Consider the following 14,773-nt stretch of genomic DNA (forward strand, 5'->3'; position numbering starts at 1 on the left):
ATATTTTGACGTCATAAAGGATTCATAATTTACAGGAATATACATGTTTCGCCCAGTGGGAGATTGTTGGATTAAAATCCAACATTATGGGCTTTACATGTATAATTGTAATTATGGGCTATCATATGTATGAGCCCGATTAAGTGATCTGAATTAGTTTATGGGCCTGTGGCATATATAATGGGTATGGGCTTAAATATGTGTAGATACCCAATTGTAATTTACTAATACTATGATGGGCAGATTAGTAATTACAACAATTAGGTTTTCACTATAAATAGAGGGTTATGGTCCCTAGAGCATAAGCATTCTAAATCTACAACCTCCCCCATCAAGTGTAGATGTGCTAGTTGCTTTTAGCCCTAGAAGACCAATCAACCTAAGGTGTCTCTGATTCTTTTCAATCCGCTACGCTGTGTATTCAGGTACGCTTCCGCTTTAGATCTTAATGGATTAACATGAGTTTATGATCTTGTGGTTTGTGGATCTAATTCCAATAAGTAATTCCAACACTTCCCCCCTCTTCTGTTCTGAATATAAAGGAGGGAAGACTCCCCAAAAAGATATAAAATAATAAACTAAAAATATTACATCCCAAGATTGTTCTCCAAAAGGTTAAAAATGTTCTTTTACTGAAATGGGTGGTTGCTTGCTTGACACTTGAACACTCAAGGTCAGAAATTTCATGTCATCATGTTGCTTTTAGGCCGCCTACTCCTGCTTCCGCTCCCTCTTGTCGCTGTCCTCATCAGTCTGCAGCTTTATCCGCTGGTCCGGAGGTTGCTTTCTCCCTTTTTACTGCAAAACAGGCTGCACGGCAGCTGTTTTGACTTCTCCAATCAAGATCTGTATAAAACCCTTTTTAGTCCTTTATTTATACATTCCTAAGCCTTAATTAGCCCCATTTATATCACATAAGGTATGTTTTATTAGGATCAATTATAGGCCTATCAAGGAATAACTACGAAGCACCGTAATAAAGTTAAATTGAAGAGAAATTTTACCTTCAATAGAATTCTAGATAAAGTGACAATTGTTAATATTTGTGTAGAGTCGTACCTACTTTAGTTTTTCTAATTATAATGCCTAAAATACATTTTTAAGTGAATCTTCTTACAAAAAAATATTGTATTTTTTATATTTATATGAATAAAGTTCTTAGGAATTCGTGTTGAGAAGTCTGAAACTTGTATAGTCTTACTTAATATCATATCATGTAGATATTTTCAAATTTGGTCAAAACCCAACATTGTAGACCTTGCTCTCCAACTATCGTCTTTTCATTTCCGATCCACATTGTTTCCAATTGCTCAGTTCAATCGTGAAACTGTCATGTCTCCGATTCAATTGATGTTGGTTTTTTTTATATGTCTAACAAACCAGACTAAATCATTTAAACCAATCGGGTTAACAACGAACAAGTCTGATTGGTTTTTTTTATATGTCTAACATTTTACTACTAAATTAGTTTTCTATTTATGACTAATAACAACAATATATATTTATATATTCTAATACTTACAACATTAAAAATTTAAAATATTATTTAATATTTATTTCTTTATATTTTGACAAATATTTATTAAAATTTAATTTATTTTTGCAATATAAATAAATTCATTTAGAATTTAATTTTAAATATACACAAATAAAATTTAAAAGTCTAGTAAATTTTATAATTTAAATTAAATTAAAAACTATATATTATCTATGATCTCATCAAAGCCCAATTGTCAGTGGACATGATCTCACAAGTCCTACTAAATTAAGCCCAATCTCCAAGGTCGGATCTGCTAATAGCAAAGTTGAAGACAGAGGCACAAAACGGTGCGTTTATGGGAACTGCAACTGCTTTCCCAAACGACGGTTTTACAGTTCTCGGGCGAGACCCGAGAAAAGAAAAAAGAAAAAATCAATGGAGGAGGGTTTTGTCAAACAGGAAGACGAGCCATGGCGAGTGCTCGAGTTTTACAGTGGTATTGGTGGAATGGTAAGGGGCTTATCTCTTGTTTTATTTCTTTGCACAATACAGATACGGAGAGCTATTTTCTGAATATTGTAACTGATGTTTATTAGTCTTGATTTTTTAGAGATATTCTCTAGAGAAGGCTGGGATTAATGCCAAAGTGGTGGAAGCTTTTGACATTAACAACATAGCCAATGATGTTTATGAGTTCAATTTTGGCCACCGTCCTTATCAGGTTAGTCTCTGTGTCTTTGTTTTATGAAATTCTAATTGGTTTATTGCTTCTGCGGCCATTTTGTTTTTCTCATTCTGCTGTATCATAACTTCTTAGTAAGGAATTATCAGTGATTTTGACAGATTTTCCTGTTTGCTTGTTAGAATTGTGGTCATTTGGTGAAAAAGGAACGATGTATCAATTTAGCTTTATGGTTACTGGGGTGAACATGTTTAGACTCCACTCCATTTATAAAACCCTGCAATGTTGTCACTAAAGTTTTGTAGATGGATGGACTTTTAGATTCTATTAATGGTAGATCCAACAAAAGTCAAATTACCTGTTAATTTGGTTCCATCCGATTATTGGGGGAGAACAGATTTAGACTCTACTTATAAAACCGTGAATGTTAGCACTAAAGTTTGGTTCCATGTGGATGGCTGTGTAGCTTAAGTGGCACATACATGAACTTAAATTAACAGGAAATTGGATTCCGTGGGATCTACCTTTAATGGAGCATGAAATTGCTCCATCTACAAAACGACGTTAGTGCTAACATTCACAAATAGGAGATTACTTGGCATTGCGTTGTTTTTACTTTCAGATAGTTATAGTCATTATTTTGGAAGTAGAATTACCAATTTATATTGTTTAATTTTATGTTAAATATTTGGAGCATCATAGGGTAATATTCAGAGTCTGACTGCTGCTGATCTCGACAGTTACCGGGCTCAAGCATGGCTTCTTTCTCCTCCTTGTCAACCCTACACCCGACAAGGTCAAATTGCTTATTCACCTTCATTACTATTTTGTAAACTATTCTGGCTTTGCTGACAAGTTCGTTGTGATCTTCTGATTAGGTCTTCAAAAGCATTCCGGTGATGCTCGGGCTTTATCTTTCCTCCAGATTCTTGAGCTTATACCACAGGCTAAGCACCCACCTTCTATATTGTTTGTGGAAAATGTTGTTGGATTTGAGGTGAGCTCATAAATAAATTTGTGAAAAAGGTTATTGCTTTGCATATTCCTCATGTCTTTTTCCTTGGTTGCAGACATCTGATACACGCTTAAAAATGGTAGAGATTTTAACGAAGTCTGATTTTGTTACTCAAGAGTTCATTTTGAGTCCGTTGCAGTTTGGTGTGCCCTACTCCAGACCACGTTATTTTTGCTTGGTGACACTTCACTCCCTCCATCTCTCTTAACTTTACAAATTTTATGTACCTGAAGTTATAGAGCATTTTGAATTGTGATTTGTGCAATTATCATTTTGAATGTCTTTATGAATGTTTAGATAATAGATTTTATTTTAGGCATCTAAAATCTACATATAGTCTGAGTGAAACAACTAATAGCACTTATCTGAAGCTTTTTGAGATATTCAAGAGATGGTTCAGTGCGCCAAACCATTAGTTCTGTTCTGCTATGAGATTCTCTTAATGGTCGAACATAATTTATGCAATCTTAGTTTCCATATAAACTGATTGTTTTTCATTTCTCTGGAAATAGAAAATGTAAAAGAAAACCATCCCTTTCTAGAATTTATACCTTCTCTTCACATTTCTCCAGGCAAAAAGAAAACCATTATCTTTTCAGAACAAAGTCTTCAACCAACAGATTCTTTCGTCTTTAGACCCATTATTTGGGCACACCGATGATTCATTTGTGGATGAGTGTCAACCAGCAGAGAACTGGGATCAAATGCTCCAGTCATGTGAGCCAGTGGAGAATTTTCTTGAATTCAAGAATTCTATTAGCTATGTAGATGGAGAAACTGATTTTGTTGCAACTTCCAGTGTTTCTACTGGAGATCTGGACAATATTGAAGGAAACATGATGGATCAGTATTTTGTCCCGTCAAACTTGATAGAGAGATGGGGAAGTGCAATGGGTATCCTTCTGTCAGCTTCTTTTCAGTAGTGACTCTTTCCAAATGGACTCATTTTTATGAATCATCTTTTACTCTAAAAAATCCTGATAAAAAAACTTCAGATATCGTGTATCCCGATTCAAAGAGATGCTGCTGTTTTACAAAGAGTTATTATAGATACGTGAAAGGCACTGGATCGCTCTTAGCAACCATCCTGGTATGATCTCATTCAAAACATTGAGATTCTTGTTGCCTTCGCCGAGATTTTTGATCCTAAGGTTATTATATGCAGCTGAGGAATGGGGATGGGGTTAAAACGTCTTCATTGAAGGAGCAAGGCCTAAGATATTTTACCCCGAGGGAGGTATGCAGAGTTTGCTTATATCTCTTTTTTTACTCCTCGAGTTCTGTTTTATTTTTATATTCGTGTTGAAAAATTAGTTCTGTATATTTTTATAGGTGGCTAATTTACATTCCTTCCCTGAAGATTTTCATTTTCCAAAGCACATAAGCCTTAGACAACGGTACGGTATTATATCTCATGATCTTTTTCTGCCATTGTTGATAATAGTTAGATATATATGGTTGACAGTAACCAATATGAGTTTGCACTTGTAATTAGTCTATAACTTGCAAGCTTTTAGACTAAGCAGGCCAGGAAAGTTGATCACCTTATTTTATAGAATATGCTTGACTGGATAACTGTTGAAGTTTACCGACTGAACCAAACTGAACTGATTTATAGTTTGATTTGGTTTGTATTTTTCATGTAGTTCGGTTTAAAACGAACAAAGCTGAACCGAACTCAATTCAGCATTTTGAATGGAATTTTTAATTTATTTAAAAATTCAATTGCTAATTAGTTATATATTTAGTTGTCAAAGTATATTTTAGTATTATCATGGTTGTAAAATGACATTAGTATTATTATGGTTGTAAAAGAACAATACACTAGTTTTATGATTTTTTTAATTAATTGTAGTATGAGATTAGTATTACCCATTTGTTTGCCGGAAAATATTGGCTCTGTTTGGTAAAAATTAGCTGATTGATAATAGCGGTTTGTGCAAAAAGACGAATAAGGGCATTAATTTTGGCGCAGGAGAAGAGGGAGTCTATCTATTAGGGTTAAAGAAGTCCATTAATTTTAATATTGCAAAACGCTAATTGAAAAAGCTCATTTTAAGAGCTTTTTCTAAATTAGCGTTTTCATCCAAAAACTCTCTCCCAAACCTCTCTCCACCAAACACTCCAATTAGCGGTTTCAGTGGTCAAACCTCTAAAGTTGGTCAAAACCGCTCTTTTTATCCCAAAACGCTCTAACAGGGCCATTGTGTTTTGGAAAATTATTGGATAAGGGATTTTTTTTTGTTGGAAAATAAAATATCTTCCGCTTTTTGGCTACAACACTGAAAAACAAAAAGAAACGGTGGGTGGTTGTTGGCTTATTTTTCTAAAAAAACAAACACCGGAAAATCAGGAATTTTTTTTGATGCACAATATTTTCCGGCAAGCAAACCAGGGCTTAGTATTAGGTAGTATGTTTGAAATTGAACAAAGTAAATGCATCATTATAGAAATTGGACTACAAAATTTTAAGATTTTAATTTGTTTTTTTAAGCTGTTCGGTGTATACAGTATACCCAAACCGAACCGAACTGAAATTTGGTTCGACTCAGTTTCAAAACATCGGTTTTGTTCGATTTGGTTTTTGAACCAAACATGTCCACGTCAATGTGAAAGTTATTCAGAAGCCCTTGATGTCCATGTGACTATCAACTAGAGATTGTCTTCAAGTTTTCTATAAGTAAGGTTGAAGCATGGAATAAAGCAAAGGATACGCCAATATGAATATTTGAGTTGCTAGGCAATTTTGGAGCGCCTTACTCAGTAGAAAGTTAAGATCATGTGCCGATGTTTCAATTGAAATTTTATTTTACTTTGTTGCATTCTTTTTCCTCGTTTCTTGAATAAGAAACCCAAATCGAATCATACGAAATCGGATCTTCTATCTTTCTATTTTGACAGTTTTGCCTGTTATGAATGTCAATGCTGCTATGGTTGATCTGTTCAATGAATCGGCACTTCGCTTCATCTTATATGTATCTTACAATGTCGTTTGCTTCATGTAGTTATGCATTGCTCGGAAATAGTTTAAGCATCGCCGTGGTTGCTCCTTTGCTTCGCAACCTATTTGCTCAGCCAGTGTGATTTTTTAGCTTAAACACACCATTATATCAATGGGAAGTTACAAATGGATTATGCTCAAGTAGTATTTTATTCCCTAGTTATTCTTCAGGAGTCTTGTTTTTTTCGCTGTTTTCTCCCCATACCGAGGCAGGCGAGCGCAGTTTTGAAATGATACGTGCATACAAATCCGTAAAGCTCGAGGGTTCATATAAACTGTTCTCCTACCAATGAGATCAGTATTAGGAAGTTGATCACTGCAAATTATTGTACCAATTGTTTAAGACCTTCTGAAAAGGGGTTAGATTTTGTTGTATGTAAATGAACTTGAGAAAGTTTATTTATCATTTACGCAGTCTTGTAATATTATGCATATTTTATTTTTACTCGCATTAAATTTCCGATGATCAGAAAATTATTTTTAAACTTAAAACTCGATTAATGGAGGGCGTTATTTATTTCGTCTACTTTTAAAATTTGCATTTTTAATATTTTGTAAGCCGTTTTTTTTTATATGTGGGATGTTACAATATTTTTAACTGAATTAAATATTTACACTCAACTAGTAAATAATGTTGAACTTCAAAAAAAAAAAAAAAACTTGTCTATCTCTGAATTTCCAAAGTATTTGGATAGATTTCTCAATTTGCTTAAACTCTTTAAAATGTAGTCAACTAATCATCTTTGCAAGTGCATGTGGAAGGAGTATTGTACGTGTTTTGAAAAAGTCAAACGAAATAAAATATAAAAATCATGTTGGACTTGGATTGCACGTAGAAAAAAAATAAGTTAATTATTATTTTATTCATCGTAATGACATGTGTTAATATTTGACTTTTTCAAGGCGAATGTAACACATATTTTTGCATATAAAACATCTAATCCCATGAAGGATTGTTCATGAACTATTATCGAGATTCTTTGGACCGTATTTAGTTTATTTTTTTTATAATCGAATGATTAATTGATTATATTTTAAAGTGTCTTCTATGGTTACTTTGTTTATATTTTAAATAAAGATACGCAGAAGTTAATAAAAACCTAAAATAAAAAAAAAATAAAAATAAAACATGAATGGCTCAATGGGAACCAGTGGTTTTTTTTGCCTTTTCATTGCACATCAGAAACAGTTTAATAGGGTTTTAGTTCTACTCCATCTGGAGGTTAAACCCTGCAAGAAAAAAGAAAAATATGCGATCAATCATCTCTTCACCACCAGTTCCTCTCTTCCTCTTTCGCTCCATTGCATATTCTAAATGTCTCTGTTCACAGACTCAATTTCGAAATCAATCAATATCAGAATCCTCATTGCCACGGAATCCCAATCTCAACTTCACATTCGACGACATAAACACCCGAGCATCTCAATTTCCAGGAGAATCGACTATCCCGGAGTCCAAACATGTAGAATTCAGAGTGAAACCACAATCGACAGGTTTGACACAATCTAATGCGGTTACTAATCTATTAACTTACAAAAGCGACCCAAAATCAGCTTTGAATTACTTCTATTTGTTGGAGAGGCGTGGGTTTGATTGGGGGCTGGATCCTTTGTGTCTTCTGCTCCATATTTTGACAAGTTCCTCAGATACTCTTCTACAAGCTCAGAACTTCCTGAACCGACTCATTTCGGGTAATTTCGCCCCCATTCCCTCTGTTTTTGTTGATCACTTATTTGAGAGTACAAAAAGATTCAGTTTTAATTCGAATGCACGCGTTGTTTACAGTTACTTGTTGAATAGTTATGTCAGAGCTAACAAGTTAAACTGTGGTCTAGATAGTTTCAATAGAATGATAGAGTGTGATATAATTCCCGAGGTTCGATTCATCAACATACTAATGACTTCATTAGTTAAGAATAACATGATTTTCGAGGCTCGAGAAGTCTATCAGAAGATGGTTTCGAAAGGGATATATGGTGATTGTGTTACTGTCCATGTGATGATGCGTGCAAGCCTGAAAGAAGGCAAAGATGATGAAGCGGTGAAATTTTTCAGAGAGGCTGAGGATAGAGGGGTGGAACTAGATGCTGCAGCGTATAGCATTGTTATTCAGGCGTTTTGCAACAAGCTTGATGTTAGTTTAGCTTGCAAGTTGTTGATGGAGATGAGATCTAAGGGGTGGATACCGTCAGAGGGTACGTTTACTAGTGTTGTTTTGGCCTGTGTAAAGAGAGGGAATATGGTGGTGGCGTTAAGAATAAAGGACGAGATGACGAGCTGTGGGAAGGAACTGAATGTGGTGGCGGCAACTTCGATGGTGAAAGGTTATTGCAAGGAAGGCAAGTTGAGCAATGCTTTAGAGTTGTTTTATGAAATGAATAAGAATGGACCAAGTCCGAACAAGGTTACTTATGCAGTTATAATTGAATGGTGTTGCAAGAGTGGGAATATGGATAAAGCTTATGAACTTTATATTGAAATGAAAAAACAGGAAATCTTGCCATCTGTCTTCGTCTTAAATTCCTTGATCCGGGGATTCCTCAATGGGCGGTCAGTTGAAGAGGCGACTAAGTTGTTTGATGAGGCAATTGAGTGTGGTATTGCCAATAGTTTCACTTATAATTCTTTCTTATCATGGCTCTGTAAAGAGGGTAAGATGAGTGAGGCATGTAATTTATGGGATAAGATGGTGAGCAAAGGCGTGGTTCCTACTGAAGTTTCTTACAACACCATGATTCTCGGCCACTGCAGGCAAGGCAACTTGAATACAGCATCTGGTCTCGTTTCGGAGATGCTTATGAAAGGTTTAAAACCTAATGTAGTTACATATTCTATTTTGATGCATGGATATTTTCAAAAAGGGGATACAGAATATGCTTTTGAGTTGTTTGACCAAATGGTGAATGAAAATATTGTCCCATCGGATTTCACTTACAATACTATAATTAACGGGTTGTGCAAAGTCGGCCGGACATCTGAGGCGCAAGATATGCTGAAGAAGTTTGTCGGTAAGGGCTTCACTCCATCGTGTTTAACATACAACAGTGTTATCGATGGCTTTGTAAAGGAAGGCTCTGTCAATTCTGCTTTGTCTGTCTACAACGAGATGTGTGAATATGGAGTCTATCCAAATGTTGTCACTTGTACGGCCTTAATTGACGGATTCTGTAAGAGCAATAGTATCGATCTTGCTTTGAAGATGCGGAATGAGATGAAAAGTAAGGGTCTTGAACTCGATGTTACCGCGTATGGTGCTCTAATAGACGGATTCTGCAAAAACCGAGACATGGTAACTGCGAGTGAGCTATTTAAAGAACTCGTCGATGCTGGGTTGTCTCCGAATTCAGTAGTTTACTGCAGCATGATAACCGGCTACAGGAATCTTAACAACATGGAAGCAGCACTCTACTTGCATAAGAGAATGTTGAATGAGGGGGTTCCTTGTCATTTGCAGACATACACTACACTGATAGGCGGATTATTAAAAGAGGGAAAGTTGCTTCCTGCATCAGATCTTTTTTCAGATATGCTTGCCAAGGGTATCATGCCTGATATAAGAATATACAGTGTTTTGATTATTGGTCTTTGCAGAAAAGGAGAAATGGAAAAAGCCCAAAAGATTATGGGAGAGATGGACAGGAAGGGTGTGAGACCTAATGTTGTTATTTATAATACACTGATTGCTTGGAACTTCAAAGTTGGGAATTTGCAAGAAGCATTTAGGTTGCATAGTGAGATGTTGGATAGAGGTCTTGAACCTGATGAAACTACTTATGATATTCTCATCAATGGAGAAGTCAGAGATGTGAATTCCCATTCTAGAGTTTCATCGGTTTGAGCGGCTGTTTGGTTCAGCTGTTACTATTTGGTGTTGTTGTCAGCTGTTTTTGGAGTAAAACAACAAGAAAGAGCTACTAAAGGGTAGACAAACGGGCACTGAATGGCTAGTGGAGCTTTCTTCTAGACTTGGTTCCATGACTTCGTCGTTGCGACAAAAAGTGCATCTTAACTGCACAAATTTTCATCATCTCCTTATGGAGGTCAGTTACACTTTGATCTTTGCGTTATTTTTTGCTTAACTTTCTGATGATTTTGATTTAGTTGTTACATTTTGTTCGAACTTTTGAGACCATAAGATGCTATGTAAATATATAAACATGATAGTAATCATCAACACTTAGTAAGTTATAAAAAAGGGCGGCCCGGTGGAGCGAGGGTCCGGGGAGGGGTCCCACCACAAAGGTGTACTGGGGGCAAGCCTTCCCCTGCTAATTTTTTTGGCAAGAGGCCGCTCCTAAGACTCGAACCCGTGACCTCTCGGTTACACGACAACAACGTTTACCGTTGCGCCAAGAAATAATGATACAACACATAAACATGGCTTTGCACAATATGCTTGTTGTTGTCCTCAAGGCATTTTTGCCCCGTTATGTTGCTTCGAGTTTAACGGCATATTCCTCTAGGATTAACAAAGCTATTAATGAATTCTTGTTGTGCAAAAACAAAAATGCCCTAAGAAAGAGAGGAGGAGAAATTCTACTGTGGACAGGGACCAGTACTGGTTCCGACCACCCTTCACTCAGATGATGCCACATCAGCAGTTGGATTGATGTGGCATCATCCGAGTAGTCGGGACCAGTACTGGTCTGGGCCCATTGTAGAAATTTTCCGTAATTTGATCAAACATAATCTCTCTAACCATTACAACTTTTCTAGGAACCTTTCCAGATCATTATGACTGTTAGGAAAACTTTCCAGCTATTGAAAATTTGGTTGCAACTTGAACATTCGCATTGGTTTGTGAACGGACACAATCTGTTCACAACAATTTCATAACTGGCCCCCAATGGTTCTTTTCATTCGTTTGTTGCACAAATCCTTTTTAATCTTCTAATATCTTAAAGCTATTTCCAATACATTTTTTTTTATTTCCATTTCCTGTATTTGAGAAGTAATGAGTGCGAATCGTTACATTGACTCAGGTATACATAACGATGCTCAAGAATGCCATACTCAACAACATCTGTGCCGTACTGCCATTTATGACGAATCCAAGGTTTATACACCTCTGCAGAATGAAGACACAATCTTCTCCAGTTGAACAAGGTATGCTTTTGTGCTTGCTACTTCTGTAAGCTGTGAGATTCTTATGCATTGATTAATCTGTTGTTGACATTGGCGGAGCCTGAGCAAAAGACTCGGGGTCAATGGATGAACATGTGTTAAAAATTTCAGATTCTCTTTGGGATAAAGCATCAGCAGACGGATATTTCTGTTACAGATCCCGTCATTCGACATGCTTCTGTCTGGATGAGTTTGGTACCCTTTGACATGAATGTGACAAGTTCCCTGTTTTTTTCATGTTTGGGAGAGCTTTTGTTACAGCTTCCTGAACGAAGATAAAAACTAGATTATCTGAAAATTACAAGTACTTAGGCCCTAAAGCCAGATCGAAGGAACACGAGCTTATTAAAATATGGTTTTCGTTGAGGAAATATCAACTGGTACCAATTAAAGTTGGCTTTAAGTAGGAAGAGTTTCAAGTTCGATTTTTATTATACTAATATATTTTAATTGGAAGAGACTTAACCTAAAGTGTGTCTTCTCGACTCGCAGTAATTTTCACCTAATCAGTGACTAACCAAGTGAATTTGCTTAATCACCATTAGATTTAAGCTTATTAAAATCTTATGGTGGAGATTAAAAACATTGTAAGGCTTAGATGGTGGAGATTAAAAGCATTGTAACGCTTAGATTCGTACCTTCTAGATCTAATGGTGAATAAGCAAATTCACTTGGTCAGTCACTGACTAGGTGAAAACCACCGACTCGACTCAATTAGTTGAGAGTTATTGTATTTTGTGGGGGAAAAGGGATTATATTATTGATGAATATGAGCTGAAAAAACCGTAAAGGTTTGTTTTTCTGTTCCAGAAATTTTGGAACATATTCACTTTGTTCAATGTCTTGTATCTATATCATACATGTTATGTCTGTAATTTAAAAATGAAAAAGAGACAAACAGACAGCATGAAACATCCATGTTTTTGGAATAAAGCTATTGGAATTTAACATTTCACTTTGTATTAATCGCCTCAATATCTCAGGATTACAGCAATCCATCTCTCCATATATATAGGCAAATTTGACCGTAACATTTGCAGATTTGATCCTAACGTATGAAATTGTACAAATTTAGCTTAGGCGTTTCCAACCGAGATCAATTTTGCCTCTACATTACTAAAATTTGAAAAGGTTGGTTGGTTTGACTATTATATTGGATATTACAAACAAAGTAATTTTTTGTATACTTTGACACAAATATAACACTAACTTTGTATTTAAATATTATAAAATTGAACTATTATGAAAAACTAAAGATTCTCAAAATTTATTTGAAATTTTGTGATAGAGATTCAGTTCATATTATTTTAAGGTTATCATTGATATACACAATGCAATGATGGGATTTTGAACTACCTAAAGTGTGAATAAAGTTTAATTTGTATACATATAATAATTCACTAAATTATTAAAAAAATTAAGGCTAGTTTGGTACTGCTGTGGCTAATAAAACCTGTTATACTAGTTTAGTATTATTGTGGCTAATAAAATTTGTTGGACGGAAAAGTACTATGAAAAAAAAATGATAAGTGTCGTTATAAAAATTATAAAAGTTGATGAGAAAAATAAAAATAATATATATTAAGTTATTTTGAAAATTGAAAATTAACACTATTTTTGTCCATAAAAAAGTTAGTTTTAATTTTCCTGATAAGTCGCGACAAGTGTTTCTCTAAAATAATGAATTGTAGCTTTTCTAAACAATTTTTTTTTTTAATTTTTCAGAAAATTAATTTTGTATCTATCAAACATTGTTTTTAAATGGAAAAGCTGAGAATTTTTTTTCTAAGATTTATAAAAATAAAGGCAAACAAGCATTTAATCAATATGTATTTTTTTTAATTGAATATTGTTTAAATGGTATATTTTATAAGTTGAGGTGGGAAATGGATTAAATACTCGAATTCTTCAATATTTATAAAAAAAACTTTATGAATTAAATTGTAAGAACTAAGGAGCAAAATTAATATTCAATCCATCAAATTTCAGGATACTTTCTATGTCAGCTAAAGGAAAACAAGTGAGATAAATTACATCATAGGGTGACTTGCAAGCTGCACCAAACAGATTTAGAAAAGAATATAATAATTGATGCATAAAAAAGATATCTATACTATATATAACTAGTTTTTGACCCGTGCGATGCACGAATTCATCTTAATATATAAATATTAATAAAAATATAATTTAATAATTATAATTTAAATTCTGTAGAATTCTTAGATATAGTACGAATAAAATAATCTTTTTATAAATAAATATAATAATATAACTAAAGTTAATATATTATATTTTTTATCAGTAAAAAAGGAGGAAGTGACACCTCAGCTCCATCGTTACTGTTTTATATTATATATAGAATATAGATATGCAGAGAATTAGAGAGATTTGAGGGATTAATTTAGATTCTGTAGAACTTTTAGATATAGATATGGAGAGAATTAGAGAGATTTTAAGGATTAGTTTACATTCTATTTTATAGAACTTTTAGATATAGATATGCAGAGAATTAGAGAGATTTTAGGGATTAATTTAAATTCTGTAGAACTCTTAGATATAGTACGGATAAAATAATCTTTTTATAAATAAATATAATAATATAACTAAAGTTAATATATTATATTTTATATTATATTTTTTATCAGTAAAAAAGGAGGAAGTGACACCTCAGCTCCATCGTTACTGTTTTATATTATATATAGATATGCAGAGAATTAGAGAGATTTCATGGATTAATTTAGATTCTGTAGAACTTTTAGATATAGATATGGAGAGAATTAGAGAGATTTTAAGGATTAGTTTACATTCTATTCTATAGATCTTTTAGATATAGATATGCAGAGAATTAGAGAGATTTTATGGATTAATTTAAATTCTGTAGAACTCTTAGATATAGTACGAATAAATTAATCTTTTTATAAATAAATATAATAATATAACTAAAGTTAATATATTATATTTTTTATCAGTAAAAAAAGGAGGAAGTGACACCTCATCTCCATCGTTACTGTTTTATATTATATATAGATAGATATGCAGAGAATTAGAGAGATTTTAGGGATTAATTTAAATTATGTAGAACTTTTAGATATAGATATGCAGAGAATTAGAGAGATTTTAGGGATTAATTTAAATTCTGTAGAACTTTTAGATATAGATAAAGAGAGAATTAGAGAGATTTTAGGGATTAGTTTACATTGTATTCTATAGAACTTTTAGATATAGATATGCAGAGAATTAGAGAGATTTTAGGGATTAATTTAAATTCTGTAGAACTCTTAGATATAGTACGAATAAAATAATATTTTTATAAATAAATATAATAATATAACTAAAGTTAATATATTATATTTTTTATCAGTAAAAAAGGGAAGAAGTGACCCCTCATCTTCATCGTTACTGTTTTATTATATATATAGATACACATAGAATTAGAGAGATTTTAGGGATTAATTTAAATTATGTAGAAC

The 14,773-nt window shown here is 33.7% G+C and overlaps 2 protein-coding genes across 5 annotated transcripts; both read left to right on the forward strand.

The window, feature by feature from the left end:
• Positions 1 to 1,829: 1,829 nt before the first annotated feature.
• On the forward strand, positions 1,830 to 6,695 carry LOC136203759 (tRNA (cytosine(38)-C(5))-methyltransferase 2). Of its 2 annotated transcripts, none has more exons than XM_065994982.1 (10): positions 1,830 to 1,990; positions 2,091 to 2,201; positions 2,865 to 2,958; positions 3,041 to 3,159; positions 3,233 to 3,355; positions 3,750 to 4,071; positions 4,173 to 4,267; positions 4,343 to 4,414; positions 4,510 to 4,574; positions 6,183 to 6,695. In XM_065994982.1, exons 1-10 carry the CDS (start codon positions 1,916 to 1,918, stop codon positions 6,259 to 6,261), a joined length of 1,155 nt encoding a protein of 384 aa, XP_065851054.1. In that variant the 5' UTR covers positions 1,830 to 1,915; the 3' UTR covers positions 6,262 to 6,695. The 2 variants fall into 2 exon arrangements, with proteins under 2 accessions (XP_065851054.1, XP_065851056.1); XM_065994984.1 differs by having other exon boundaries at positions 1,834 to 1,990; positions 2,903 to 2,958.
• A 693-nt stretch (positions 6,696 to 7,388) lies between these two features.
• On the forward strand, positions 7,389 to 12,214 carry LOC136203194 (pentatricopeptide repeat-containing protein At3g54980, mitochondrial-like). Of its 3 annotated transcripts, none has more exons than XM_065994285.1 (3): positions 7,389 to 10,219; positions 11,162 to 11,285; positions 11,376 to 12,214. In XM_065994285.1, exon 1 carries the CDS (start codon positions 7,429 to 7,431, stop codon positions 10,015 to 10,017), a length of 2,589 nt encoding a protein of 862 aa, XP_065850357.1. In that variant the 5' UTR covers positions 7,389 to 7,428; the 3' UTR covers positions 10,018 to 10,219; positions 11,162 to 11,285; positions 11,376 to 12,214. The 3 variants fall into 3 exon arrangements, with proteins under 3 accessions (XP_065850357.1, XP_065850358.1, XP_065850356.1); XM_065994286.1 differs by having other exon boundaries at positions 11,415 to 12,214; XM_065994284.1 differs by having other exon boundaries at positions 11,162 to 12,214.
• Positions 12,215 to 14,773: the final 2,559 nt, after the last annotated feature.

Source organism: Euphorbia lathyris, chromosome 8, assembly GCF_963576675.1.
Source record: "Euphorbia lathyris chromosome 8, ddEupLath1.1, whole genome shotgun sequence".
Classification (NCBI taxonomy): Eukaryota; Viridiplantae; Streptophyta; class Magnoliopsida; order Malpighiales; family Euphorbiaceae; genus Euphorbia; species Euphorbia lathyris.

Bases quoted from the DNA above. Each gene is read 5' to 3' on its own strand.
- LOC136203759 (XM_065994982.1), top strand. From the start codon at position 1,916: ATGGAGGAGGGTTTTGTCAAACAGGAAGACGAGCCATGGCGAGTGCTC. The intron at 2,202-2,864 runs GTTAGTCTCTGT...GGAGCATCATAG, and splicing joins TTGGCCACCGTCCTTATCAG to GGTAATATTCAGAGTCTGAC. The intron at 3,160-3,232 runs GTGAGCTCATAA...CCTTGGTTGCAG, and splicing joins AAAATGTTGTTGGATTTGAG to ACATCTGATACACGCTTAAA.
- LOC136203194 (XM_065994284.1), top strand. From the start codon at position 7,429: ATGCGATCAATCATCTCTTCACCACCAGTTCCTCTCTTCCTCTTTCGC.